This window comes from Strix uralensis, chromosome 5, assembly GCF_047716275.1.
Source record: "Strix uralensis isolate ZFMK-TIS-50842 chromosome 5, bStrUra1, whole genome shotgun sequence".
NCBI classification, from domain to species: Eukaryota; Metazoa; Chordata; class Aves; order Strigiformes; family Strigidae; genus Strix; species Strix uralensis.
Genome location: NC_133976.1, coordinates 58614530 through 58637417, shown reverse-complemented (window position 1 = coordinate 58637417; position 22888 = coordinate 58614530). Strand labels below are relative to the sequence as shown.

The following is a 22888-nucleotide window of genomic DNA, read 5'->3' as shown; positions in this document are numbered from 1 at the left end:
ATTGGTGGATTGCTGTACTCTGAGGCATTGCATAGGCAAAAGGAGGCTCTGCTTTGTCCTGTTGTGGTAGCTGCTGCTGTGTGTTTTAATCTCTTTAATATCATTGAGCAAGAAGGGATCCAGTGCATGGGTAGGATTTTACAACCACTTTCTTCTGTTACGAGTTCCGTACAACTGGCTCCTGTCTTCTGGCTTTAGGCAACAGGTGGTGCTGCCCCCTCTTCCAGCACAGGCACAGACCAGTCCTTGAAACTCGATGCCAAGAGTCTGGGAAGAAGAGGTGGGAACAAATTGCACTCGTGTTTTTCCCTTGGCCTAGTCGTGGGGATCGGATTTGTTCCCACCAGGGAAGTCTTTTGTCATGATCTCTCTCATTTCCTCACTTCTCTTCTTGTCAATGATCTCCATCTCACGCATTTTCTGCAAAGTACAAAGGGGAAGGGCTGAGCAGGGAGAAAGCCGGCCGCTTTTTTTTTCTTCTTTTGCCAATCCCAAGAGCAAAAGTTCTATTTCCCTGATTAAGTTACATGCAGAGATGGAAAGAAAGGCTGAAAACCTCTATCCTCCATTCCCCAAATTCACGCCTGTCCTGTGCTATGAAGGGAAACACTCAGTTCTCTGTCCCCTTCCCTGCTCGGGTATCAGAGGAGACTGTGCTTTAAGATTTCTGACACCAGGGATTCCCTCCAAGCACTGCATGGCCAATGCCACAAGGGCCCTTGCATACCTGGGAGATTTCAGTGAGGACAATTCTTTGATACTTCTTGCCCTGTCCTAGAGCTTCCATCTCTGCCAGGAATTCCCTCCTCTCCTGAACTTCATTCATCACTGACGGGTAAGAGAAAACATTATGAAAACAGCATGCAGCTGAAAGGCAAGAAAACATGTTTCTGTCTAGATCTGAAACCCCAATTTCCTAGCTCTGCTTGAACAGCAGTCCTGCCAGGGGAAGGATGTCTGCTGTAACACTCATCTTGTGCATGTTATCAAAATACCTCAGTAGTCCCTTATGCAATGGAAAATGTCCCCCCTGCCCATTTTCTTACCACTCCCCAGCTTGCAGGAATAGTAACTTTCTAGTTTTCTTTGTAGAGACAATTCTCTGTTGCTTGTGGGCAATTTATCCAGTCTGTGGATGGAGACAGAACCTGCTTAAAGCTGTTTAGGTTCACTAGTTGACACACATCATCCAGCGATCACAACCACCTCTGCTCCCAGGAGCAGCACTGGCACAGAGCATTAGCTGCTGCTTTGCAGCACAGACCTGCAGCCAGCTGGTCCAAATCTTGCCACAGTACAAAGTACATGGGTATTTCAGATGTGTCAAGGACAACACTTGGCTTGTGACAAATTTTAGAGGATACAAAGCATGTGTGAAGCCAGCCACACTGGCTTCCCTGCAGCAGGGACCAAAGCACCCCTTCTGTACATGTTATTCTAGCATTGTCCATCTTTGTGCAGCCCTGGCTAGTGAAGGGCTGGCTGGTGTGTGCACACACATTGAATATTCAAGCACAGAGAGGTATTAGGTGGGGTCTTGCCATACCAGAATACTCTGCGGGCGAAAGTCCCTCACTGCTTAAAATTCTGCTCGACATTGAAACTTTGCTAGTGTAACTGCTCTGATCTGGGAGTGAAAGAAAACAGAGCCCAAACCATGGTCAGGCTGGCAAGTATTCTACTCTATGTTGAGTTACACTGGCTGTAAAAAGGACCCGTAGTACCTGGGCTTCCTGCCCAGGTCACCCCACACGTCCCTAGTGGATTCCCCTGGCAGCAGAGTTCATTTTGTGTGGGCAGCCCAGGGAGCTTGAATCTGCCAGCAAACCTCTGCAGTATAAGCTCTGCGAGGATGGCTGGATCACAGCGTCACAGCAACAAGTCCTTTCTTTCTCTTGGAAACTGGGCTTTGTGCCTCTTTCCGCAACAGGCTTCAGGTTACTGGCAACAGGGCCTGCCACCCCAGCCCTCGCAGGAGCCCTCGCAGGCAGCCGGCTTCCCAGGCTTCCCACCTGGGTACCTAAAGACGTACATTCTTCAAACCGGTCAGGCTCAGGTATTTCCTCTTCCTTTGTCTGAACCAGCATCTGCTTCACCTTGTGCTCCACCACATCCTTCCCTGTCGCTAAGATATTTTGGAGCCTTTGCTTCTCCTTTTCCAAATCTCCTGTGAATGCCAAGGGGAAAAAACTTATTATCAGCCTGTCTCCTCAGGGAGGAGCCTGGCCACGCCGCTTCCCTGACAATGATGCCAGAGGAAGCGTTAACGAGAGCCCATCCCCAGACTGAACTGTGCAAGCAGCGCACAGGTGTAGAGCTAACCAAACTGACATCAGAGGTTTGGTTCACATTTATAAGCTAGAAAATTACATTGTGCTCCCTTCTTGCGCAAGGACTGTGCAAGTCCGTATCACCCCCTGTGCCAGCAGGCAGAAGTCAGCGAGCACTTACAGCAGATGTTCCCTCAGAGATCCCTTTTTAAAGCAGCTTTGAAGACAGAAAGCGTGAGGATGAAGAGCAATTAAGACACGCACTGCCACTACTGAGATTGCAGACAGGGGACAGACATAAGGGCAAGAGAGGGACCAGCCAGCATCACTTATTTATTAGCGATGTTTGCCAACTTACGCCTTGCCTGTGGCCTGAATTTCTCTCGGGTGTAAGCATCTCCTGCCTGGCAGACCCTGGCAGGCCGGAGATGCGGTTTAGCTGAAAGCCTGCTCGGCTGACAAACTGGTGGGGAGAAAGCAGGTGCTGCAGGCGCTGGCTCTTCGCTGGATGTGGGGTGGCACTGGACGGGCAGGGCATCTCCTCCTGGAGAACAAACCGAAAATAACAGTAAGTCAGACAGAGAGGAGCCTGGATACTGCCAGCAGAAGATCTGCCTGTGGATCCACTGTAGCACCATGAGTGAGGACTCCGGGTGCCACAGATATCTCACCCTGGTTGTCGGTACACGCTGACGTGAGGGAGACTGTGGTTCAAGTCACACCATTGTGTCGTTCCCTGGGTGACCCTTGGGGACACGTCTCCTTGAACGTCCCCGCGCGTCAGCAGGGGCCGCGCTGCTGCCTTAAAGCACTTGCCCATCCACGCAGGCTGTGGGCGAATGCCCCCGTCTCGGGGTGAGCCACAAAAGCGCTTCACCACCGCACAGCAGCGGGCGAGAGAGCAAGAGGGCTGTCACTCACGTTTCACGCAGTCCATCAGGTATCGCCTCTGGAAACGCGTCAGCTTCGACTCCTCCATCAGCGCTGAAAAACATGACGTACGGTGAAGGCGGCGGCCCGAGGGGCTGCACCCCCGCCTCCGGCAGCAGGGACGGGCTGGGGGCCCGCCCCGGTACGATCGCCCCTCACAACCCGCACCCAGAGGGGAAGACGCAGGTTTAGAAGACTCCGGCGCCACAAGCGCCGGGGCGCCCCCTTCCCCCGCTCCCGCCCGGGGCAACCGCGGTGGGACGCGACGCTTCATTTCGGGGTGGGGGGGCTCCTCCCTGCAGCGGCCGCCGCGGGGGCAGAACGGGCCGGACCCGGGCCGGCGCGCTCCGCTGTTACCTCTCAGCAGCTCCCGGGTCCGCGGGCTGTACCCGGCTGGGCCGGCAGCGCGCCCGCGCCCCCCGCCGCCTCCCCCCGCCGCCCTCCCGCCGGCTGCGGGCGGCGGCGTCACGCCGCGGCGCTCTGACGTCGCCATAGCGACAAGCGGCGCCCCGGGAGGGAGCGGAGCGGCGGGGCAGCGCGGCGGCGGGTTGCCCCGGCAACGGCGCCGTGGGGCACTTCCGGCAGCGGCGCGACGTGCCCCGGAAGGGGGTTGTACTTCCGCCGGGCAGGAAGGCGGTGGGGAGGCAACATGTCTGACAACGAGGACAAGTGAGAGGGGGTTGGCCGGGGGTGGGGAGGGGAGGGGAGGGGAGTTGGGTCCGGGTCCGGGTCCGGGTCCGGGTCCGGGTCCGGGTCCGTGGCAGCCCGGCCCCGGTGTGCGACGTGCGTGTCTCTCCCGCAGCTTTGACGGGGACGACTTCGACGATGTGGAGGAGGATGAGGGCCTGGAGGACCTGGAGAACGCGGAGGAGGTGGGTGCCCCGCGGGCCGCCGCGCCGGCCGGCCCGGGCGGGCTCTGCCGGTAGCGCAGGCCTGCATCGCGGCCTGGCTGGGAAGGCCTCAGGGGCTTTCCCCGCCGCGAGGCCTCGGTGGTGGGCACAGCTGAGGTTCAGCGCTGGTCTGCTTTCTCCAGGAGGGACAGGAGAACGTGGAAATCCTCCCCTCGGGAGAGCGGCAGCAGGCGAACCAGAAGCGGATCACCACCCCCTACATGACCAAATACGAGCGAGCCAGAGTCCTGGGCACTCGCGCCCTCCAGATAGCGTGAGTATTTCCTCTGTATCCCGAGTGTTGCCACAGCTTCTCCTCCCTTCCCAGTGAAGGCAGCTTTCCTCCTTCCTTAAAAACTGGATCTCACGTAATCCCTTACATGACTGCTGAGCTTGCAGATTGCCATCTTGGTCAACACTAAAGCACAGGACCGCGAAGCTTTTAGCTGCATGTGAAGTCTCTGTATCGCTCCTTGGCTGAGACTGTGGTACTTCTGCTTAGAGAGGGGGGCATTCAGCAGCTGCAGTGAACTTTCCTAGGTCATGGGCAAAATGAGTAGGGAGTGTGACAAGCTGATCCTGGTTTCTGTCTTTCATAAGGGAGCCAATGTGGGCTGGAAAGCTCAGAACTGGTTTACAAAAACCAGTGTTGGAGGGAGTGATGCTCCAAAACATCTTCAGTTGATACCACAGAGCTCTAGGAATTGGGAATGGAGTAACCAACCTGAAATCTGTTTTAAAGGCAGTTGCGTTGTGGCAAGTTGTAAGTTTTTTAAAGTATTTGGAATAGTGAGACCTCATTTATAATGGGTAATAACATTTAAATCCTGTTTTAACTGCTGTTAAGGCTGGCTGCTCTCAACTTTGTCCATTTACCTGAGTAGATTTGTTTTAATAATACATATCAAAAAGTTTTGTGCTTTTTGAAAAACTGCCTTATGAGTGAGATTATTAGGATGTGACAAGGTTTGTCTGAAAGCACATCTCTAAGTTTCATCTTGGTTATATCCACCCTCAAAATGATGCCTCTACATCATTTAGAAGGTCGTAGGTGGTGCTCAGATCTTTCCTTAATCATTGCTTTGCCAAGCTATTTTTTGCAGTTTTCACTCTGTGAAGCTGTTTTGTGCCCATTCTTCCAACTGGTGGAAGGCCAGAAAAAGGGGAGAGATGAGATGGGCCCGTGCCAGGCCTTTAATCCAAAACACTCTGGTGCCTGGTTCTGCTTCACCTACATATTCTGCCTTCAGTGCTGAACCTAGGCCAGCAGCAGCCCCCAGTGGCCTTACCCACACATAACGTGAATTTTCTTTGCTGCCACTGTCTAATGGGCGGATATCATCAACCATTTGCTCTGCTGTTACAACCCTCTGTAAGATGCTTAATTTTTTCTTCCTAGAGGTAGAGTGCATCGTAAATCCAGCCCCTTGCTTCCCCCCCAAACAAAGCCTGGAAGGTGTGAGCAAATCGGAACGTAAGAGATGTTCTGGAGTTGTGGGAGGCATGCTCATCTTACAGTATTTCCACTCACTTCACTGGATTAATTTTAGAACCACTGTTTTCCTCATGTTTGAGTACAGCAGAGGATGACTAGAAGGGTGTGGATCTGACCAGCCCTTGAGCACCAGCTGGTCAGCAGAGGCTGAGGGATGGGGCAAGAACATTCAAGTAAAAGCTCAGTCTTTAACCACTTGGGGAAATTTTCTTCCTGAAGTGCATAACAGAGCAAACTATATTTGCCTACTTTACTGGCCATTTTCCAGGTAGGCATGTGCTTAGCTGTCCCTCTTCCCTCTCTCTGTGTTTGCTCAAATGATTGTTGATGTTCTGTCCCAGGATGTGTGCCCCTGTGATGGTGGAGTTGGAAGGAGAGACAGACCCCTTGCTGATTGCCATGAAAGAACTCAAGTAAGTCCCAGACTTTGGCAGTGAGCATATTGATTTCCGTAAAGCCAGCAGTCCTCTCCTTGTCCCAGCATTTAGCAGCTTGTTCCAAGACAACCTCGTCTTCCCTCAATAATGGTTGCCTTTCCCTTTTTCACCTTGGGACTTCTCTGCAGCTGCTCTCTCCCATCCTAGTTGCTCGTACACAGTACTGATGATTAGGAGTGCTCTGGCATTTTTACTTTGGAGTCCAAGTGTTCTTTATTTCTATGATGAGACTCCTCATCTTCCTGGAATCAGTTTCATTCCCTGAGTGGAACTGATTTGAAGCAGCCGTCTGAACAGACCTGTGTTCAAATGAAGTGCTGGCAAAAAATAAAATAAGGGTCAGACTGGTGGTGTGGAGACCCTGTTAAGAATGTTCTTTTCCCATGCCCTTGCACACTTGGCTTATTGTGCTTGTGGGGAGGCATGTCCCCTGCTTACAGAGAGATAAACAAATCATTTCTGACTGTGGCAGAGGCAGCTTTTGGATGACAGGCCCACCTTTCCACAGCTGAGCTCCCTGCTGGCCCACAGTTTGCCTGCATGTTTGGTGACCTAGGTCACAGGCGGGTATCCTTCAAGCAGAGCAGCTGGACTCCATTACTGATTAAGTCCCTCTTGAACTGAATTGTCCCTCTGCTCCCCTAGTTTCTCAGTGCATTGCGGTTGCTCTTGCAGATTTTTTTATATCTATTACAGCTCCCTTCGTCATGTTCCTGTCTCTGGTCACTGTCTGAGGGTGAGCTCTAGAAAGTAAATCAGGGTGTGACAAAGTATAGTGGCATCCTGTTCTGTGCCAAAATTCAGTTGTAATTCTTGGCATGAGGGAGCTACTTTTGATACTGGAAAAACAACAGCTCTGAATGTGATTATTAAAGATTGTATTACTTTTCAAGTCTGATATGGTTGAAACCTGATGCCCTGGTTAGATTCCAGGCTGTCTGATTACATTCTGCTAACTTAAATCTACTTCCATTAAGTTAAATTGTGTTCAGCATTTTCTTGCTTTCTAATTGGAAGCACTGTTAGCAGATGCTGTGCTCCACCCCAGCTGTACCAGGTTTTGGTACCTGAATAGTCCCTACTTCATGTATCATTCTTAAAATGTAACTGATGCTCTCAGGGTGCAAAATACTCTGTAAATACCAGTTTGTACTGAACATTCTCAGAATTCTGCCACTTTTGTAGTGTCTTGTGAGGAAAAATTTTCCATCAAACAAAAATTGGATTTGTTCTTCAAGTCCCCTGATTTTTTTATGGTTTTTTTTCCCTATATCTGTGTTAGATGCTTGGCGTTGTCTCACAGTGGGTTCAGAACACAGGGGTCAATTCCTGCAGTAGCAACAGAGGGCTGACCTGTAGGGCTTAGACTTGAAACCACCAAAGGGTGCTCAGTGCTTTGCACCTACAAAAGAGAGAAGGTGGTTGGGACTTCCCTCTACTATATAATACCAAATCACTGGTGTTACACAGATCTCTGTTAAACCTGATGAGCTTACTGAAGCCGCTAAGCACCTCAATTCCCATTGCCTGCTGAAGTGGTATAGTGAGGTCTCTGGCATTTCTGTTCATCTCTTTGTTCTCCCTTCAGAGCACGCAAGATCCCCATAATCATCCGTCGTTACCTACCAGACGGGAGCTATGAAGACTGGGGTGTGGATGAGTTAATTATCACAGACTGATCAGCCTCCAGCCATTGTTTTGGTTCTTTCCTTCTCCAGAGATGTTCCTATTTTTGTTTATATTTGTGTAAATAAATTATAAACCTCCCCATTTTAAGTTAAATGTGTTTGTGGGTTTTTTTTTCTTTCCTCTCCCACCTTCTGTTTCATCTCAGTCCTACATGCCCAAGAGAAGACTTTCTTGCTTCTTTCTACCAGCTTGCTTCTTTCTGTGTCATGGGCTATGTAGTAAGATTAGGGAGCCAAGTGCCATGCTTTTCTTGCAGCTGCTTTTCACCTGCAAAGGCCCTACCTTTTAGCTAGACGAAAGACTGCAGTAACTACTTCCTCATCCTCCAGCACTGCTCCTCCCTGCTTATAGGACCGATAGCCAATTAGATTCCTGCTGTACAAAAATGCTCTTGCAGGTACTTTGGCTTCAGAAAGACTGCAGCTCTCCACCCCTGTTCTTTCTTAAAAGAGGAGTGCTGAGACACCTCCATTGGTTCCCCCTAGACAGTTGGGCCTTTGTGCCCTCAGCAGGTTGCTGTGGAAACCCCCAATTTCCTCTCTGGCCAGGGCTGGCTGTGGGTCTTCTCAGGAGTATCGTAGAGCAGCTCTCATCAAATCACCTATTGTTTCCCTGCTCCTGCTGCTTATCAGAAGTGGGGATCCCCTTTCAGTGGCACTGCCCCAGCCGGAAGCACAGTCGCCACTCACAGCCCCACCAGTTCAGCACTTGTAGGTTGTTGCTGCGCCTGCTTCTTGTACGGCCGTTCTCTGACATGCAGTGGGAATGATGGTCCTGGGTGTGTGGGTGCTCTCCAGCCATCTCAGTTGTACACACTCTGGTGGTTCTTACAGTGGCACAACAGTAGTTAAATCCTAGAGTTCCTTTAATCTGTAGCATGATGAAAGATCAGTCATTTGTCCCTTCAGGTACCTGCAGTCTAGCCTCTGGTTACGTGCCCAAGAGTTGGGTGGATGTGTTACAATCTGTAAGGGCTTCCAGCCAGCCACTACCTAATTCTCATTTCTTGATCTGTGGGCTCCAAGGATTCTGGTTCTGCCTGAAGAAGATCTGAGCTCTTGAGCAGAGCATACTGAGTCTTTCTCAATTAACTTATTAAAAAGCGCTCTTGGAATTTTTGGGTTTTTTTTTTTTTTTTTTTGAAGAGAAGAAGGGGGAATCACAGAATCATCAAGGTTGGAAAAGACCTTGAAGATCATCTAGTCCAACCATTAACCTAACACTGACCGTTCTCAAAAAGGGAAGGCACACCTCACCTATGGTTTCTGTGTTACATTAATTTTTCTCTTTGCACTGGTCCAGGAAGAATATTTCCAACTAGTTTGTGTTAAAGCATGTGCTTATATATAAAGTGTGCATTCTCCATGCTGTATGTGTGGTCAGTGTCTGCACATGAACATCTGTGTCCCAAAGGGAGTTTATATCCACCTGCCTGGGAACTCAGCTCATATAACCAACCATGAATGTCATTCTCTTACTGCTCCCTGTAAAAGCACCAGTCCATCCTTCCTGTATTGGTGTGCACAGGAGGGGCTGGTTTTGGAGGCAATAATGCAAGAGCTGAATGGGTCCCTGGGCAAAATGACAGGTCAAAGGGAATGTGGAGATGCTTGCAGGTGTGGGAAGGGAGTCGACTGGGAGGAACACAAATGCTTCCTGGTCCAGGCCATCCTTACCAAGAAAAGGTTAATATGCAGCACTGTGGCCTTCAGCCTTCTTCCCCCACCCTCCATGGAATCCTTTAATCACGTTGGTGCGGTGAAATTTCAGCCCTGAAATGGTGCCTTTGTGCAATCGTTTTGGCGTCTGCCATGGATTGCGGGGGTCGTTTTCTTGTCTTTTTTTTTTTTTTTTTTAAATGGCTTCTTTGTTCACTACCCGCCTCCCCTCCCCAGCCCTGCATCTGTATCAGATACGATTAAAAGGATAGGGAAGGATGCCGGGCCAGCTCCTGCTAGGCTGGAGGAGGAGTGGTTAACCCCTCTGTTACCAGCTGCATTCTCAGTCCTGTCTTAGTTGTGAGGACCCTCCTAGATGAGAGGAGGCATTGCCTTCCACTAGAGAATGGTTGAGGCAGAGCCCACTCACTTTCTTAATTTGCTTTTTGAAGAGCTGGAGAATGGTACTTGTGTGTGGTTAAGAACTTTCTTTTCCTACTCTTCTGTTTATCCACACCATCTCCCTTCTCTCTCCCACCCCTGTGATCAGCTCTCCTACCCCTAACTCCACCGTGGCTTCCCTTCGTCCCCACATATGCTCCTGATCTGCTCAGCAATGCAGTACTTCCCTTCTGGACTCTTCCCACAGCCTGTAATTTGGGGTAGAGATTTCTTGTCCTCTCCAGTGAATGGCCACAGTCCTGTGCTACATGGAGCTCTTTAGCTAGCATCACCATTCTTAGATCCATTAAGCCATTCTGCTGATGATGCTCTTGGCCCTATGCAGGACTTCATCCAAATAGTGCTGGGAGTTTTGAAAAGCTCTGAACGTGTCCCACAGTTCCTAGACATCCTGCTTACTCTACTCACCCATAAAGTGTTTAGTGAACACAAACTCACTGGATCGATCATGTGCATTGGCACTGAAGCCCTTTGGAATCAGTTTGTAATTGTTGTGGAGTCTCTGTGTTGATTGGGATCCTACCTTGCTACCATTGGCCTTGAGAGGTGTTCTTAAGCAGACTGATATCTGCTGTACGTTTTCTTTCCAAACATCTTCAGATAGCCTCCGAGGACCTGACTACACCCAGGATGTCTTCTTCAACAAGTAATTAGGTATATACATCTATTCTTGAATATACTCTCTCTGTGTGAGTGTTTGTATTTAGGTTTTTGCTTGTGGAAGGCAAGAGGCCAGGGGGGTTGAGTTTCTGCAGAGAAACTAGTGGTTGCTTCCAAAATACTCAAGTTTGTGTATGTGAGGAAGGTTTTTTTTAAGGTACATCATCTGCCACCTGGTGATGAGGAACCAAGATGAGAAACCCCATGCTCCTATTCTGGAGAGCGCTAACAATCACACTAAGAAATTCTTGGGTGAAGCACGTGCAAAACAGCACTCTTCTTAGTTGCACGTGCTGAATCTTAGCTGAAGAACAGAAATCAGTGTTACTACTTTCTCACTGAAGAAATGGCTGGAGCTGGGGTGTGAACAGAAGATGAGTTTCATCTCTGTGAAGGAGTCTGGTAAGCCTGTGTCCTCTTCATGACAGGCAGAGGAGGTCTGTGCACAGGATCCGTGTGGCGGTGGTGTGACCCATCATACACTTACTGGGGGAAAAACAGAGACTTGCAGAAAAGACATCAAAAAAAACCAGACACATGAAAATGAAACTTTTAAGTTTATTATTCCATATGTTTAATGCAGAGTTAATGGTGCTAGGACAGCACAGACATTGGGGAAAGGGAGGTGGGGGAGGAAGGTGCTACTTGCATAAATAAGGGGTCAAGGCTGGAAGAGGTTACATGCGTACAAGGAACAAACATTCTACATGATCTTTTCAGACACCACAAGGATAAGTCATCCATAGCTAAGGGAGGCAGGAAGGGCATCTGGCAGTCATAGCAGAGGGATACAGCGGCACCAATTACAGTCCATGTTTGGTCAAAGTATTTTATCTTTTAGATTGGAATTATCCTTTGGAAGGTCCCACAACATGTCTCTGCAATCAATTGCCGGGAGTCATCTTTTCCTGCAGCAACTTTTGTGCCAGTTCACTCCCTGGCAGGACAAACCACCCCAGTCCTGGAGGTGAGAAAGGAGAAATAAGCAGACTGTCCTTGGGTGTTGGGCTGAAAAAAGGAGCTTGATCTGACTGTGAGAGCTGGTTGCTTCCAGTTTGAAACCCAGAGGGGAAAACAAATTCCTTTGCACCTAAATAGACTTCTTTTCTTTACACTCATCCAAGATCGGGTGCGTTATCTACCTTGCTTAAAGCTGCAGGAGTATCTTTCCATCCTCAGCGTAGGTAGGAGGGAGGTGTTGACTGACTGGAAGACATGCTGAACAAACAAGCAGGGATGCACACCCCATCAGCCTGAGTTTGGAGTGGGTGTTCAAAGAGAGTATTGGAATCAACTCAGGGTGTTGGCAGTGCATAGTAGCTTTCTTGGTGCCTCTTCATTTCAGGCAGGCACAGTCAGACATGGAAGAGCAAGGACCAAGTTTGCTCAGAGATTGCTTGGGATACTGAAGAGATTAGAAAAGACTTAGATGCCAGAAATGCCAGACATGAATGAACGATATAGAGTAATCTTAAGAAAGGAGGATTCACCCACAGCACCTTAATAATTTACTGGTCCTTCCCCACCTCTCCTGCACCTCCATACATGAACACGCATGTGCACACAGGCTGTGATATGAGTAACACTAAGACCGACAATGTGGTTCCTGAGTCCTATGCATTGTTCAGGCAAGCCTTAAAATCTCCATGCAGGAAAGAGTGTGGGATTAAACAGACAGGATGGAGAGAAGAGGCGGGGAGAAAAGCTAGGATGCAGCTGTGGAAAGCAGCAGGGAAGCAAGCGCAGGTTGGTCTTCCAGCGGGGTTCAAGATTCATGCATGTCTGAATCTTAGGCAGGACTGCTGCACGACGCTGATCGCAAGGAAGCCGGCTGTGCCGTCTTCCCTACTACTCCTCCCATAACGTGTTCACCAAGGCTGAGCAACCACCTTTCACCCGCAGCAGGTGACAAAGTGTTGGCCATTGTGGCCTGTTGGAAACACTTGCTAACTCCCTGGAGCAGTTTGGGGAGGGGAAGGAAACGACAGTCTCTCTCATCATACAGTCCAGGGTGCGCACAATGAAACCCACCATGGACCAGTCACTCCATGTCTAGAATCCTCCTCATCTAGAAGGCCAATAAGGTGTCGCAAGCCAGTCATGTGGCCTGCATGAAATTGGTAAAGGGCGAAAGGACAAAAAACCTTCCTCTAGGCGGGTGAGCCAGCGATAGCCGGGGTCAAGAAAGGCACTTCTGTATACTCAGTGGGTTCTGGTGGCTGGATGGCACTGAGTGACCTCGGAGTTCGGAGGCTCTTCTGCCTGTGCTGATTCTTCGGAGCCTTTCCGTCGCTGCTTCGGTCACCGTTCCCCATTCCCTACGGTCTGGAGAGAGTCGTATACACGGGCTGTTCCCAATGTGTGGGGCTATGGGACTGTGGCACAGAGGGTGCAGGGTCAGAGATGGCAGTGTAAAGGGGACGTTGGGAAGGTCCCATATAGGAGAAGGCAGAGTAGAGGCCAGAGGCTTGGGTGGAATGGCTGTAGTAGGGTCCTGAGGGCTGGTGGTCCGGGTAGTCAAACTGTGGCCTGGAGATGGAAGGGAAGGCCGAACCGTAGTGGGGCAGACTCAGGGATGTGTAAGCTATCTGGGAGGTGGAGGGCTGGTCAGTGTAATGACCTCCAGGGGTGGACCCCTCTGTTTTCACCTGGGCCTTGGAGTCCACCACCGATGAGGTGGCAGTGGACAGGGAGACTCCATGCTGCTTGGAGATCCAGGCAGAGTGTCCGCTGGCTGCAGCCAGGGCGCTCCCGAGGCCATAGCCAGCAGCCGCCGCTGCCGCGTAGCCCCCAACATGGCCTGGGTGGCCGGCGTGTCCGTTGGGCGGCAGGTATTGGTCGAATTCATTGACATCGAAGGTCTCCATGTTGGACATCACTTCATGGCTGATCTCCCCAATGTCCACATTGCCAAAGTCAATGTGTGGCTTTCCCCCTTCCCCCAGAGAACGCCCTTCTCGTTTGGAGTCGGCTTTGCCTGCCTGCAGCTCAGTCTTAGGGGTAGTAGGAGGTGTGGGAGGCCCGTGGCTCTGACCTGCAATGTGAAAAACATTTTGAGGAGGAAAGAGAGAGGTGAGTTACCACTTTATGCCTGGCTTTATACACAGCCCAGCTCTGCTCCTCCCGGTATGTCAGCAACTGTCTGGCTGGAGACTTCAGTGGAGGAAGAGAGAAATAGCCAGCCAAAACCAAACCTTTTTATATCATCTTGTGGAAAAAGAGGGAGGGTGCAACAATACCTTGCCTGTCCAGAGGAATGCAAGTGCCTGTGAAACTCAGGTGTGTCCCCATACTGCTGACTCCAGCAGAATTTGTTGGGTCATGAGCAAGGTGTGAGCCACATCACTAAGGCTTTCACCATGATGACTTGTCTTTTTTGAGCCTCTGAGTTGGCTGAAACCTGTCAGTAGGTTCACAGAGACCTGGGACTCACCTGAGGAGTGTTCTGGATGACCATCAGACATGGGTGACCCTTCACCGGGATGCCTGTGATCCAGGTGGGCATTCTTGTAGTGGGCCTGGATGGCGGCAGCCCCGCCAGCCTCCCCATCCACCTGGCCTTCGCCCTCACCCTGAGTGGCTTTGCCATTTTTCCGCCGGCGGGGCTGGTACTTGTAATCAGGATGATCCTTCTTGTGCTGCATCCTCAGCCGCTCCGCCTCTTCAATAAAGGGCCGCTTGTCACTTTCGTTCAACAGCCTGCAGAGGCCAAGGTGGTAAAGAAGAGAAGAAGAGAAGGAGAGGGGCAGGTACATCAGAAAAAAACCCCAGCTATATACAGCATCTTGGGACACAGTGTGTAAATCCAGACGTCAGGGTGTTGCCCCATTGAGAGTATTTCCCAGAACAACAGGGAGAGCTTGGAAGCGTTTCAGTGGAGACAGAAATGTTTTCCTCCTCCTCGTTAATTATTAAGCCCTGACACTGGTTGGTGCCAGCGCTGGGTCCCCCTTCCCCAGCAGTGTCACCTCAGTAAGTTCAACGCCTTCTCTTACGCTGTCCAAAGGCAAAGCACAGCCTTTCATAGCTGTGTAAATAAGCTGTGTAAAATAAGGCTGGACAAGCTTCCTTCAAAGACTTTGGGCAAATTAAGGGCAGTTGGGATCATCCTTCGGACTAAGGCAGTGTGGGTCACCCTTGCTATCCGCAGTGCTGCCTCCCACATGTCTTTTTCTCTTCCCCAGACTGTATTTACTCCAGTTTAATGTTACACCCTTCCATAGGCTCTGCTCCAAGTTTGAGACTCTACTGAGCACAAACGGCAGCGATTGGTGTTGGCTCCACAATACCCATGTTGCTGCATGGAGCTTGCTGGGCCTTTAAGCATCTTGCAATATCCTAGAAGGGAATTAAAATTTCAAAGGAGGGGAAACTATTCTGCTATTCCTGGCGCTCCTGCTCACCTTAGACATGGATGATGCAAAAGGCTGAAGTACAAAGGACCAGCCCTTCTTGAACTTAGCCGAGCTGTTGTAAAAAAATTAGCTTCTATGTTGCTAGCCTTGTAGAAATAGATGAGTTTTGGTCTCTGGATGAAAGGCACTGCAGAAATGTAAGCTCCTTCTCTGTATGCCTGCCAGATCATGGGCTGCTCTAGTTAAGATAGGCTCTCTGAGGAGATGGTGAAATGTGCGGGCAGGATGGCTCAAAGCACTTGAAGATGAGATCAAGCTTATTGCTCAAGCCTTTAGCAGTGTCTCTGCTGGAAGCACTTCAGTTTCATTTTATGATTTTTCCCCTCAAATATTCTTGTGACTCAAGGTCATCCTGCTTCCAACCAGAAACCAGTGCTCTCAGAAGGGACTAGGCTTCCCATGACTTGCAACTCCAACAGCTGTTAGAAATGGCAGGGCTCCCAAACAACAAAAAATTCTCTATTATGATATGTCCATGCCTTTTTCTCCCCAACAAAAGAACTACCTGGGGATGGGGCTGTGCCAGCACCTTGGTGCACCCGGAGCACTTAGCACTAAAACATGACCAGTTCTGTTAAGCTGTAGACACTGAGGAAGATACAAAGGCCTGAACTGGGCTGAAAAACTGAAGATGAAGAGGAGACATGGCTCAAGGAGCACACAGATAAATCTGCCAGGGCAAAGGGTTTGCCAGCAAGTAATGGGTTGGTTCCTAAGCAGCCTCTTTCCCCTGATCCTTGTGCATCCCCTCAGCCAGCAGCCAGAAGGTGCGTGTCACGGGCTGGAGCCCATTACAGTGCTGACCTGGGTTCACTCCAGGCAGTTTGAGCAGGTCGCAGCCACACACCACATTCCTCCACTGCTTTAATCCTGGAGATTAAAGCAATTGAGCCACTGTGAATCCAACACCAGCTTTCCTGTCTCCCTCCCGCCACCATACACCATGCTCACACGTCCCGGAGGGCTCTAATCCCTCAGCCTGCGCTGCTCCAGACTGCCCTCCAAGGGGTCCAAAGCGACATCATGGCCAACCCTCGTAATCATCATGGACTGGGAAGCGACCTTGCCTTGCCAAAATCCTCAGCCTTGCAGAACACCCCGTCTCCATGGGAGATGGAGAATAGAGGCAAAAACTGCAGCCTTGCAACCTGGGACACTTCACTACAAGGCAGCCAGGCTCCAGCGTCCCTGCACTCCCAGCCCAGATGGTGCTAAAGCTAATAAGATGCTGTGGTTGGGAATGAAAGGTCTCTCTCTACACGGGCTCCTCTCGGAGTGAGAAAGCTGTAGGCTGCACAGTCAGCTTTGATCTGCAGGGTGGACTACATGGCGAGCTCAGAGCAGAGCCTCCCATGGAGACCAAAGCTCAGCCTCCCAAATCCGTATGGTGGATGGCATGAACCAGAGCTGCTGGAGGCTATGCAGGAGTCGGATCCCTGCCCTCTGAGCTATGCCTGAGGGCCTCACCTCCTCTCCCCTTCACACCAGCCCACGGGCAGTGCCACAGTGCCGCAGCAGGACAGCGGCAAGTCCACTCCCCACGTCTTTGCCTTCTCCTTTCCAAGGCTGCCTGCTCTCTCCTCCCTCCCACTTGGATCAGAGCTCAAATCGGCTTTAGCAAAGTGAAACTGGTGCGACCAGGCAAAGGCCAGGAGATTTGGGGGGATTTGGATTTCACTTGCTTCCTGCCCTCCCCCTCCTGCCCCCCACGCTTGCCAGGCCATAATGCAAAGGAATCTCGCACGGGCAGAGAAGTTATGGATCACAGAGCAAAGCCCTTCATGGGGCTTAACCGAGCTCTCGCCACCCTCCCCGACACCGAATGCTCATTCCTGAGCCGAGGGGAGAGGGACAAGCATCCAGCGCCCCGCTCTGGGAGAAGAAAGAAGGGCTACAACCTTTCTGCCTGCTTCTTGCAGCCTCCCCTTCTGCTGCCTGGCATTGGACCGCACTGTGTGCCAGGCGACTGGCTCGGCGGCCAGCGGCCTGACCCTGTGCTGGGACTCAGCTGCCGATGAGTCAGTGCGGTGACAGGGTTGGGCATTGGGGCCGATGCATGGCAAGGGCTGGCTGGGAGCAGAAGGCAGCCGTGTGGGTGCTCCTACACGTCCATGGCCCCAGATTTTGTGGGCATGACCCTATTCCCTGGGTGCTGCCACCTCCATGCAAAGATCCCTCCATCAGGTTCCCTCGCTCCTCCCTACTGAGCCTTCCTTCCCTTCCGCCCGTGCCTCGCTTGTGTCCAGCCCCAGAGGTGGTGCTAGCTGGCATTTTGGCTGAGAGTCATACCACCATTTTCAGCAGCCAGCCTCCATTTGAGAGCTGCTCCCTGTCCCACCCTGGGGAAGGAAAGCAGCCAAGGTGAGATTTCATGACCGTCAAGCACAGAAATGCTCCCTTCTTTTTTAGTATATTCGGTTTGCTGACTGCACCCCTCACACACCCTAAGTGGGTACAGACAGGGAGGTGGATGGGGCCATGAGCCCCCTGGCACCACACTTGGGGCCACACGGGAAGTGTGGCCATTGGGGCATGTCCTGCCACCCTTCCCAGTGAGGGCTGCGGCCAATGGAGGATGTATTGGTGGCACAGAGCCGGAGCAAATGCCGGGCTTAAGAAAAAAAGCCGGGACCATTGCAGCCTATTTTGCAGAGGAGCACATGGGACAGCACTGTGGTTATCGCTCAATCTGCTAGCTACCTTTCAAGATTTCCCATCCTCTGCCATCCCCACTCAAGTCAATCGCTGGGGACATACTTGGTTTAATGGTGGTCTGCTGGCAACCTGTGCTTACCAGCGCTCATCTCTCTGTCTAACATGCCCTTTACCTGTGTAAGCTCAGAGCAGCCCACATGGAAATATGTCACCCACATTTTCCAAGGCAACTATTGATGTAGGGTTTGGGTGGCCACCTTGTCAGGGTGGGGATATGCGAACAGCCAGAGCCCTTTGCAGGGACACTTGTCAAATGTTTGAGACTAAGCTATTCAGAGCAAAACCCAGCTGCTCACAGTCATACCTTGGGGACAGTGTAGATGAGGGCAGTGGGAACCTCAATGGAGAAAGACCCAATCGTATCATGGCTGGAAGGCGAGGCTCAGGGCTACTATCCTGGTAGCTTTTGGTCCACCTCCCCTGGAGTTTTGTGGGCTGATATTTCCCTCCAGTCTCACAGAAAGGCACACTCACATAGTTATACCCAGGCCAGACACCGACTGCACCCATAGCTGAGCTTACTGTGCTGTACGGTCCCTGTAGGGGCTGACACGGCTTGGAGAGCCACAGCCTGCACTAGGGACACTCAGAGAGGAGATGTGTTCAATCAAAGCAGCCACAAACCCAGCAGCACGCAACACCCTCAGGCCTGATCCCAGAAGCTTCTCTTCCTGACCCACACTCATTGGCCGCACAAGGCCCTAAGAAACACCTGGGGACCTTGACCATCAACTGGTGGCAGCGTCCCCCTGCTCTGAGACCCATGCAGACAGCAGCAGGAGCTGTGCCCTGGGAGCAGGGCTGCAGTTGGGTGCATGAATGTGGCCACAGGCTGGGGACTGTGTCTCCCTGTGCCCTGAATACGACACCTGTGGAGGGTTTCGCTATATTTTCAGGGGTAATGCACTGTCTAGAGGGAGGTTATTGCTCTAAAATCTGGCAATATTTTGCAATAAAGGAATGATATCTTGAAATAACACTTTGGGAACAAAAAAGGTGGGTTTACATGCATACACACACACAACTTCCAGTACAGCTTCACAGCCCAGAGGCTGGCAGCAGAGCCCCCGGCAGGAGCAAGTGGTGTGGTAAAAGGAAGGCAGCAGTGAACAAAGCGAGAAAGAGCATCAGATGAGACATCCGCAAGCATGCCTTCGACTTCCCAAAGAAATCCCTTTGCTGGAGTTACACTAGACACTGGCACATTGGGGTAAACAGGCTGACATAGCAGAGGGAGACACTAATGCCCAAGGGCTTGGTTCTTTATGAGCAAGGAGGTTTGAAGACAGGAGGAGCTCTTGGTACTAGCTGCTGGATGGGGTGTGTTTTGCTTCTGCTTGGAAAAATGTCTTTTGGTGCACCCAAGGTTGAGGACTTCCTCCACAAAATGCTGTCAGGAGAGAGAATGGGAGGGCACATTTGCATGAGCCTTGGTTTGCGTTGGTTGGTGCAAGGCGATGGTGGGGGGGACAGTGCTGGAGGCCTGTGGCAGAAAATATTTATAACAGGTTGATGGGATTATCGGCAGAGACTGTCAGATGGAACAGAAGTGGCATGGCCAGCCTGACACACTTAGTTTGGCCATGACGGTTCTCTGCACACCGATGGGCTGGCTGCAATAAATTGGGGCAGCCCATCGGTCTGCTGGAGGAAGGAGGAGCAGGTTGGGGAGGGTATGTAAAGGACATGGGGATCTGCACAAAGCCGAAATGAAAACGGGTGCAACAAACTGGTGGGGCCAGAAGAATGAGCGTGTGTGTGCCGACAAGAGCATCTCTCTGGGTGCAAAGGGCTGGTTTGAGCCAGCTTGTTGCAAGAGAGCCTGCTAAGGCTGGGACTGTTGCAGGTCTCTTCCTTTCTGTAAGCCTCAGCCCCCCTTTCTAGCAGGGTCTCTCCTTGTCCATCTCACTGCACTTGCATGGCCTGCCAAAAACGGGACTGCCGTGGGAAGGATGGGTGTGGGGCTCCGACTGCCTAGCTCCTTTCCCCTAACCTTTCTCCTTCCTCAGCCGTAACTTGGTTTGCTACTTGCTCTGTGGCACTGCATGGAAAATAACCCCTGTTGGTGTTGGGACCTGAGTTCAAACAGGCTTGAGGCAGCCACCAGTGAGTTAAGTTGTATGGGGCTCAGCCCAGTTACTGCTTGGGCACAACTTGGCCCAACAGAGACAGTGAGCCAAGAAAACAAGATCTCCCCCGGCAGTCAGGCAGGAGAGGACCAGGAGGAAAGTGTCCTGGTCAAGAACAACAGAAATTAATGGGAAACATGTGGAAAGGACTGCTGCCCAGGATGGAGGTGAGCTCTGCTGAGGAAGCCTTCGCTACATCCAACCACCACTCTTGCCCCAGTCACCAACTGCGCCTCCTGTGAGGGGGCTGCCCGCAGGGAAGGAAGTCCCCTCAAGGGACACCGCTTCCATCCCGCTAAGTTTCAATCCTTCCATGTGACCACACAGTCTTCTCCAGGACACCTCCAGACCTCAGCCCTCATGCTCTCCCTCTGCCCGCCTGCCCGCTCTTACCTCCAGAGCTTCCCCAAGGTCTTACTGAGCTCAGCATTGTGGAGGTGTGGGTACTGGTCAGCCAATTTCCTCCGGGCAGCCTGTGCCCAGACCATGAAGGCGTTCATGGGCCGCTTGACGTGAGGTTTGCTCTTGTTACTTCCATTGACCCGGACGGGCATGGGTACCAGGGTCCAGTCATAGCCACTCAGCACCTGGCTGACTGCCTCACGGATACACACGGGGAACTTGTCGTCGTCCGCCTCCGAGTCTTGCTGTTCTTTCTTGACCTTCCCCATCTCCCCGTTCCCAGAGCTGGTGAGGTGTGTGGAGTTGTCCGACGCCATGGAAGGTCCTGGTGAGAGGCAGTGGTGGTCTTCAGAGCCCACTGGGCTCATCTCCACCTCTGAAAGGTCTTGGTCATCAGCCATTGCTGCTCTTGAGCCCTCTCTCTCTTCCTTCTTGGCGTCCTTCTTCTCACTGGGGAGGGGAGGGAGGAAGACAAAAACAAAGGAAAGAAAGGAGAGAGGGGAGAAAAAGAGAAAAGGAGAAGCAACCACCAAATCTGAAAGGGATTCTGAGGTCTCTGAAGAGCTGACCACGAGACAGGGGCTGCTTGATAAAAGCGCAAGCAAAGCAATTGCCGTGCACACCGCAAAACCCGTGATCAATGGGGGTGGGGATGGGTCGGGGCCCCTGATTAATTGGGATATTGCTCCCTATCTCTGCAATCGTCTGGAGCTGACATGTGCAGAGGGGCCTGCAGCAAGAGGGATAAGGGTGTTGGGGACCTGAAAGGAGAGACACATGGACCATCCTGCCCAGGCACAGCTCCCTACAGGGAGCGGAATGAGGGGACGGCCACAAAATTTGTGTGGGGAAGTGCCCCTTTCTTTCAAAGATGTGCGGTGAAATGCCAGCGCGGTGCCCAGGGGGAGGCATGGGAGGGGAAGCACTGGCACCATATCGATAAATCAGAAGGGACCTATACCCTGGCTACTGGGGTAGCTGAGCAGGCAGCCCCACCAGGCAGGGAACCAGCCTGGGCCCTGCATCTGCACATGGAGACCCTGATCCCAGCTGTGGAAAAGTGCCTCTGCATCCCTCACTCTCCTCTCTCAGCTCATAAACCAGAGAGTTAAAATACATCTACATTGCATCCACACACACCCGTCTATGTGTATGTATGCATATACATATTCACATTCATATATATATATAGAGAGAGAGAGATAAAAACACAAACCAAGTTTAACTTTGAGAAAAGCCAAGGCTTTGGGTTGCCTGCCCCACACACTCCTCCTCTCTCCTTCTGTCTGCAGCCACCTCTAAAAGTCCCTGCCACTGTACAGCAATTTCCCCATTGAAGAAAGAAACACTCTAAAAATAAAGGCCCCTCTATCCCCTCCCCCCCCCCAATAAAAAAAGAAGAAAGAAATTAAAGAAAAGAAGAAGTGATAGAAAAGCATGTCTCTTGCTTAGCTGAAGAAGATCCAGTGCAGAGCAAGGACTGTTATCCCTCCAGTTTCAGAGGGTGACATGGACCCTTGCTGGGGAAATCAAAAAAAGTAAGATAAAGTAGAGGGAAAAAAGCGCGAGCAAACGTGTGCGTGCATGCGTGCAAGCAAGCTCAGGTAGGAAAACTTACGTTGCTGTCCGGTGTGCCTGGCAGATCCTGCGAGGGCTGTGATTTGTATCCCAGTAGCCCCCCTGTTCTCCCTCCCAGCCCCAGCAGCGTCGGGGCACGCAGCGTGGGGAGGCTCTTAGGCAAGTGCCATTCCTAGAGGGAGGCTTGGTTTTTACTAATACCCTGGCTGGATGTCTCTAGCTGGCTTTGCTGCTTAGCACCGGGGGAGGGAAGGGCGGAAGGTGGAGCCAAGCACTCCTCAGAGCCAGAATATGGTCGGTCGGGGACGGCGGGGAGGGGACACAGGCAGCCCCCACCCCACCTCGGCTGCCAGCACGTTCCCCACTTTCCCCCAGTGCCAGCTTCTTCAAGAGAGCTGCTGGCGTTGGGCTGCTCTCAGCGGCATGGCCGCCCCTGAGATGGTGCTGAAGGATTCAGTCCTGGGGGGGTTGGGGTGATGGGAGAGATGGGTGTGCACCCCAGGACTAGGATCGCCTCCTTCCCCCGGCTAGTACAGTTGCTTCTGCAGGGCCTGATGCCCCCCACGTGCCAAATGAATCCCTGGTCCCCATCACAGAGTCTCACGGGGACCCCACTGTGCTGCAACAAGTTGGCTTGAGACCCCAGGGTCAGGACACTGCCAAAAGGGCATCTCATTTAGACCTGAGTCTGCGGGGTGGGGAAGGGGATGCAGGAGGTCAGGGGTGTCCCAAGGATGGAGGACATCAGGTCCAGGGAAAATACCATGCTGCTGGACAGTGGATACCAGTTTGAACGTTCTTAGGACTTTTGTACCCTAGAGATGGGCTTGTCATGACATGTGGGGTCTTGCCAAGACAAGCAGGCTTTGCTTCCTCCCACATGCTGAATTGCTCCTGAAGGCAAATGTGGGGTCTTTCATGAGAAAAGGGAGGTCTCCTGACAAGAAGGACTCTCTCACACTCACTCACCCTCTTTCTTGCTGCTCGTGCACTAGAACATATAGAAGATCTCAGCACTCAATGAGTTAGGATGTTCTTCATCACATCTTCCATTTTCTAGCTCGTTTACCTTCCCAGATGCCTCTGGTAGTTTGCTTCTTCAGTTTCCTTTATCACCAGGGCTGATATAGACCAACACCAACGCTGTACTATGAGGGG

General features: G+C 51.6%; 3 protein-coding genes across 6 annotated transcripts; 1 reads left to right on the top strand and 2 right to left on the bottom strand.

The window, feature by feature from the left end:
• Positions 1 to 79: 79 nt before the first annotated feature.
• C5H22orf23 (chromosome 5 C22orf23 homolog) lies at positions 80 to 3786 on the bottom strand. 3 transcript variants are annotated; one of them, XM_074871187.1, is made up of 7 exons: positions 3558 to 3786; positions 3192 to 3254; positions 2942 to 2974; positions 2629 to 2814; positions 2033 to 2167; positions 1047 to 1129; positions 80 to 420 (listed from the first exon to the last, which is right to left on the bottom strand). In XM_074871187.1, the coding sequence occupies exons 1-6, from the start codon at positions 3691 to 3693 to the stop codon at positions 1077 to 1079; spliced, it is 606 nt and encodes a 201-aa protein (XP_074727288.1). In that variant the 5' UTR covers positions 3694 to 3786; the 3' UTR covers positions 80 to 420; positions 1047 to 1076. The 3 variants fall into 3 exon arrangements, with proteins under 3 accessions (XP_074727288.1, XP_074727290.1, XP_074727287.1); XM_074871189.1 differs by lacking the exon at positions 1047 to 1129 and adding an exon at positions 728 to 828 and having other exon boundaries at positions 3558 to 3776; XM_074871186.1 differs by lacking the exons at positions 1047 to 1129; positions 2942 to 2974 and adding an exon at positions 728 to 828 and having other exon boundaries at positions 3558 to 3776.
• On the top strand, positions 3776 to 7804 carry POLR2F (RNA polymerase II, I and III subunit F). 2 transcript variants are annotated; one of them, XM_074871190.1, is made up of 5 exons: positions 3776 to 3869; positions 4003 to 4072; positions 4234 to 4364; positions 5927 to 5998; positions 7611 to 7804. In XM_074871190.1, exons 1-5 carry the CDS (start codon positions 3850 to 3852, stop codon positions 7699 to 7701), a joined length of 384 nt encoding a protein of 127 aa, XP_074727291.1. In that variant the 5' UTR covers positions 3776 to 3849; the 3' UTR covers positions 7702 to 7804. The 2 variants fall into 2 exon arrangements, with proteins under 2 accessions (XP_074727291.1, XP_074727292.1); XM_074871191.1 differs by lacking the exon at positions 5927 to 5998.
• A 3225-nt stretch (positions 7805 to 11029) lies between these two features.
• SOX10 (SRY-box transcription factor 10) lies at positions 11030 to 21912 on the bottom strand. The gene is made up of 4 exons (XM_074871178.1): positions 21771 to 21912; positions 20144 to 20602; positions 13925 to 14190; positions 11030 to 13525 (listed from the first exon to the last, which is right to left on the bottom strand). Exons 2-4 carry the CDS (start codon positions 20551 to 20553, stop codon positions 12810 to 12812), a joined length of 1392 nt encoding a protein of 463 aa, XP_074727279.1. The 5' UTR covers positions 20554 to 20602; positions 21771 to 21912; the 3' UTR covers positions 11030 to 12809.
• Between the last annotated feature and the right edge of the window lie 976 nt (positions 21913 to 22888).

Bases quoted from the DNA above. Each gene is read 5' to 3' on its own strand.
- C5H22orf23 (XM_074871189.1), bottom strand. From the start codon at position 3,693: ATGGCGACGTCAGAGCGCCGCGGCGTGACGCCGCCGCCCGCAGCCGGC. The intron at 3,255-3,557 runs GTAACAGCGGAG...CATGTTTTTCAG, and splicing joins GACCCGGGAGCTGCTGAGAG to CGCTGATGGAGGAGTCGAAG. The intron at 2,815-2,941 runs GTGAGATATCTG...TTTGTTCTCCAG, and splicing joins AGCGTGTACCGACAACCAGG to GAGGAGATGCCCTGCCCGTC.
- POLR2F (XM_074871190.1), top strand. From the start codon at position 3,850: ATGTCTGACAACGAGGACAA. The intron at 4,365-5,926 runs GTGAGTATTTCC...GTTCTGTCCCAG, and splicing joins ACTCGCGCCCTCCAGATAGC to GATGTGTGCCCCTGTGATGG. The intron at 5,999-7,610 runs GTAAGTCCCAGA...TTCTCCCTTCAG, and splicing joins ATTGCCATGAAAGAACTCAA to AGCACGCAAGATCCCCATAA.
- SOX10 (XM_074871178.1), bottom strand. From the start codon at position 20,553: ATGGCTGATGACCAAGACCTTTCAGAGGTGGAGATGAGCCCAGTGGGC. The intron at 14,191-20,143 runs GTAAGAGCGGGC...TGGCCTCTGCAG, and splicing joins ACCTTGGGGAAGCTCTGGAG to GCTGTTGAACGAAAGTGACA. The intron at 13,526-13,924 runs GTGAGTCCCAGG...TTCACATTGCAG, and splicing joins TCATCCAGAACACTCCTCAG to GTCAGAGCCACGGGCCTCCC.